This window comes from Plectropomus leopardus, unplaced genomic scaffold (assembly GCF_008729295.1).
Source record: "Plectropomus leopardus isolate mb unplaced genomic scaffold, YSFRI_Pleo_2.0 unplaced_scaffold15800, whole genome shotgun sequence".
Classification (NCBI taxonomy): domain Eukaryota; kingdom Metazoa; phylum Chordata; class Actinopteri; order Perciformes; family Serranidae; genus Plectropomus; species Plectropomus leopardus.
In genome coordinates, this window is record NW_024616946.1 from 1 (window position 1) to 4766 (window position 4766).

The 4766-nt window shown below is 40.4% G+C and overlaps 1 protein-coding gene across 1 annotated transcript; it reads right to left on the reverse strand.

Annotated features, from left to right (window-relative positions):
- Nucleotides 1–100: 100 nt before the first annotated feature.
- Nucleotides 101–4255, reverse strand: LOC121964503 (homocysteine-responsive endoplasmic reticulum-resident ubiquitin-like domain member 1 protein; the record flags this gene model as incomplete). Its single annotated transcript, XM_042514707.1, has 5 exons — nt 101–472; nt 1379–1489; nt 2477–2613; nt 3985–4062; nt 4178–4255. Coding segments are annotated over 5 exons (776 nt in total), but the record flags the coding sequence as incomplete, so codon positions are not given.
- Between the last annotated feature and the right edge of the window lie 511 nt (nt 4256–4766).

Here is a 4766-nt window from a genome sequence, read left to right on the forward strand (position 1 = left end):
CTCAAGCCTAAACAGTGCAGTGAAGCATTTCGGCAAACTCTGGGTGTCAGACTTGAGAATGTGAAGGCTCAAAGCCTTCAGAGTAACAGGTTGAACTTACAGGTACATAAGGAGGAGCATGCTCATCACCAGCAGGAAGCGGCTCAGGTTGGAGTTGAAGTACACGATCATGAGCAGGACGCTGAATCTCGCAGCCGAATACAACCAGTCCAGCCAATCACGCTCCATGTCCTCCTCGTCCTCCACCATAGGCCCACCCTGCGCGTTCATCCGCACGTTCTGGTTGGCCTCCCCGGGGTTGATGAAGGCGCCGTCCTGTACTGGGTTCTGATTGGCTGGCAGGTTGTTGATGGGGTTCTGATTGGCTAAGGGGCCTGGCACAGGGACTTGGTGGGCGGGAACAGGAGGGTGCTGGCCAATGGTTGTAGCTGGTGCAGCGGGGACAGTGCCAGCTGCTGCCAACGCTGCCTGGCTGTTGGAGGAAAATTGGACTATGAGGCTGATGGAGGAACTCACACTAACAGAGAAACAGTAACTGGTCAAGTTTATATGTATTTAAAGAGCACTGTTGGAGAGGGCCTGAGACCCAAGATTGTGATTATGTGGATTTCCATTAATCCTCAAATTGAGCAAACTGAAATTGCGAATATAAAATAAACCTAATGGAAAAAAATCCATTAAAAAAAAAACCCTCCCTTTTAACGTAATTTTTTCCACTTGTGAGCTATTTTTATATTTGAAAAATCCATATTTTGCAAAACTGCAATGGAAACATTTTTTCACTTTTATAGTTCACATGATGCTATGGATATGTGCTTGTCGGTAGGAACAGGCATGATGCAGCAGGCGCTACAAGAGGTGTTATTGCATCGCATAACTCTTTAAAAATTGAGCAAATCATTCAGAAGTTTTGAATCCACAATTCCTCTGTGAAATCGTGGACTATCAGCTCCCAAAAATCCCTCATACGTGGCCGCTCCCACGTATGAGGGGCTCGCCTTTCCATTATTGCTCACTTTACACACCTACAACGCCTTTGATTGTAAATAATGACGCCTAGTGTGGTAATAGAATAGAAATAAAGCTGCTAATGTTGTGAACATCAATCGCCATGCTTTTTGGTGTTATCACGAGAGGTGGAGTCGCAGAATATCACTCAATGAAACCACAGTCATCACACAATTGTGTTGTATCAACTTGTGAAAATATGGCTTAAGTTTTGAGCAAATTTGTAATGGAGACCTGCCCTCTGACAACAGCCCTATTTGCATGGTACTAGTATTGCCTGGGGACCTCATGTACTTTACCCCCCATGTCTGTGTTTCATGCAGCACATTCAAAACTTTTATGAATTAAAAGTGTATAAATGTAAACTCACTATTGCATGTAATACTGTCGAGCGTAGACGTGCTGGAGCCACAGCAGCTGCTGGGGGCTGTACAGGGAGTAGGTGGGAAAGGCTGGTTGGGTCATCTGTGGTTCTCCAGGCCTGCAGGGAACAAAAACAGATATATGATTAATATCCATTTAACACTGCAACCCATATCCAGTGAAATCTAAGAGACAGTGTACATAGGATTGACAACAAAATCATTTTCTATTCATTTATTTTATTTTATATAGATTATCTTTTCTACATTTTCAAGAGAATAGACCAATTCAACATGTTTTAACATGTCTTATTAGGGTATTTGCACTTATTTGAGATGAGACATCTTTGATGCAAATGAAGTGTTTCGGTAATAGTTTGACATCTGCTCTTTCACTTCCCCTTGGCACTTGCTAATGTGGCTGCATGTTAAGCAAGGGTTTCAAAAACAAATGCACTCCCTCTTGAGCAGCCCTAATAATTGATTAGTGGTGTCAAAATTTTAAAAATCCACGATTTGATTTTAGGGTCACTATTCAATTCCGTGTTTTTACAATTAGGAGCTGGGCAGCTCTGCTGTTGGCCTGGCTGTCATTGGCGAATCTCCTCCTCCTCCTCCTCCTTCTTCTTCTTCTTCTACTTCTACTTCTTCTCCTTATGAGGAACTCTAACCAAACTTGGCACATAAGCCCAGTCCTGTGCCAAACTTCCTCAACAGGAATTGGAGACCAAAAGCCTTGATGGTGGTGCCACAGCAACTGTTTTTTCATCATCATCATCATTATTATTATTATGATTATTATTGTAATAATAACGGTAATAATAATAGTTATTATTACTATTATTATTACCATGATCATTATTATCAAACATGATTTTTAAGAGTTTTTCATCTTTTCCAAAAACATGAAAACAGAGATCATGACAATATGGGCCACAATTGGACAATTTTGACTTTTTTACTGGTTTGTATACATCAAATTGCTTTCAGTTATTGTGGAAAAATATCCTGAACACGTCTGTACTGCTAAAAGTCTGATGTCTGATGATGCCATTGAAACCAAAACAGAGTTCAGCACATACATCATTTCTTCCATTATGACTTACCCTGCAGCAGGCCATGATGGAGCTCCTGCTGGAGACACTGGGGAATGTGTGTGAGCTGAAGGTGAAGCTGAAGAGGACTGTCTCCTCTGTCTCAGCTCAGGTGTGCTCTGTGTGTGGACTATGGGACTGGCTGTGGTCTGCAAAGGCAAGAAGAGTTTGAAAAATGATCAACATTTGTCACTCAGCAAACCCACTATAACAAGTTGAGTCTGTAAAGATGCATTTCATTAAATGGGATGTGCAACGAGACACTTAAAAGGGTAGTGAAACTAAACTGAGTTATCTTTAGCTGGAATTTATGATCTCTAAACTGTAGCTGTGCTCTGAAGGATGACGGCTGAAGTGAAACAGTTCCACTCCACAGTGTGACAGTAATGAGGGAGGATGTGAAAAAGTGCTCCTTGGGGTCTCAAAACTACACCTGCCTTTGAGCTCAATATGTCACAGGAAGGTGGAGCGCCTCTTAAACCACAGTGTGTGGCTGAATTTATGAGACTGATACACCAGCCTGGTTTGACAGTTTGACCGCAGTTAATGAGCATTAGCTGACATGATTGACAGCTGCTTTGAAACTCCTCCGCTCTGATTGGTTGTTGCTATTAGAAACAATACATGGAGGAGAAGATTTTTTTCACAGACTCTTCACAGTCTTTTGTACTGGACAGAGTGACAATTTTAGCAAATATGACAAAAAGTTATTTATATACAGACCTGCACTTGTTTCGTGCTTTTCTAGTCCGATCACTCAAAGAGCTTTCACACTATGAGACAAATTTAACTGTCCACACATGCATTCATGCACAGGTGAGTGAGGCTGCAGTATAAGATTTTTGAAACATTTATACACAAACACACAAAGACGGAACAGCTTTTAGGAGCATTTTGGGATTCACTGTCTTGTCCAAGGACACTTCGACATGCAGACTGAAACTCGCTGTATTTCGTTGTTCACCAATGATAACGAGTGAAGCCTGCACCCCGTTTATTGTCCACACAATGGGGCTGCACAGCGTCATTTTCAGAACAAGAAAGAGCAGGCTGGAGTGAGAGCCTCTGTCTATGGCATATTCAAAAACAGCAGATTTGTGCATTGTCTCCTTGTCAGACAAGCGCAAGGGTTTAGTGCATGAACAACAATTTCCAAAGTCTCTTCCTCAGAGTGAAGATTAGAACATATAGAGTTCACATAATCCATTCAAAATAACATAGATTTTTAAACAATATCCACTCATTATTAAAAGTCATCCAAGAGAGACAATAAAAGCAAATGAAATGGTCAAAGCTGTCATATTGAAACTGAGGGTGTGCTGATGGATTCATGTTGTCAGCTCATGCATTTAGTAACATTACAAGGAAATGTTCCACCCTAAAATTGTCTAGCAGTCAGCCCAGTGAATTATTTTTTTTCAGTGTAAAGCTGCTGTTAAATGCAAAAAAACTTTATACTTTGTGAACACACTGCCAAGGCTCTGAGGAAAGTTGAATGAGCAAACATCATCATCTCTCACCTTAGGTCTGGCTCCCAGGGGTCCCTGGGGTGGATTCCTGACAGCACACACCAGGTGCAGCGTGGGAATGGAGTCAGTCTGAGAAAGGGGAGATAAAGGCCTGTTTTAAAAAAGCTTCATGGCATACGACACCCTCTGTTCTTAGACTTCACTAGGATAATGTGCAGTTGCAAACAGATATCCTCACTCCTACCTGTCTGAAGAGATCTTTGATGTGTAGATGATCAGGCAGCAGTTTACCAGCATAGATGAGTCTCTGGTCACTTACAGTCTATGCAAAAACAAAGTTCAGTTGGTTAAAATTTTGAGGATAAAGTATCTTCAGTGACTAAATAAATTCCAAAGTCTGCAATGGAAGAATCAGTAAATTATTTTAAATCACTTCTTAAACCTCATTTTTTGGACCTGCTTTTATGTGACATTGTCTTAATATTTATTTTGCCTTTTCAATTAATGTTTTATTTATTTTATTTCCTTTTATTTGTGGTATAATTTCTTTTGTTGTTTCTATTGGAGTTGTTTTTGGTCTCTTCTATGATTTCATATTGACTTTTTGCATCCTGCATTTTGCATTATTTATCCACTGATTTTAATTTTATCCCAACTCTACCTGAGGTTTTGTCTTGCTTGTGTTCAGTGGGACTGTTTGGCTTTCCGTTGTTGTTTCATTTCTGCATTTCTGCTACTTTGTAAACTCTGCTTTTAAAGGTACTATATAAATAAAATTATTATTAACATTAACATTTTAAGCACTTTGATTGCCTATTCTCTGTAATTCACTG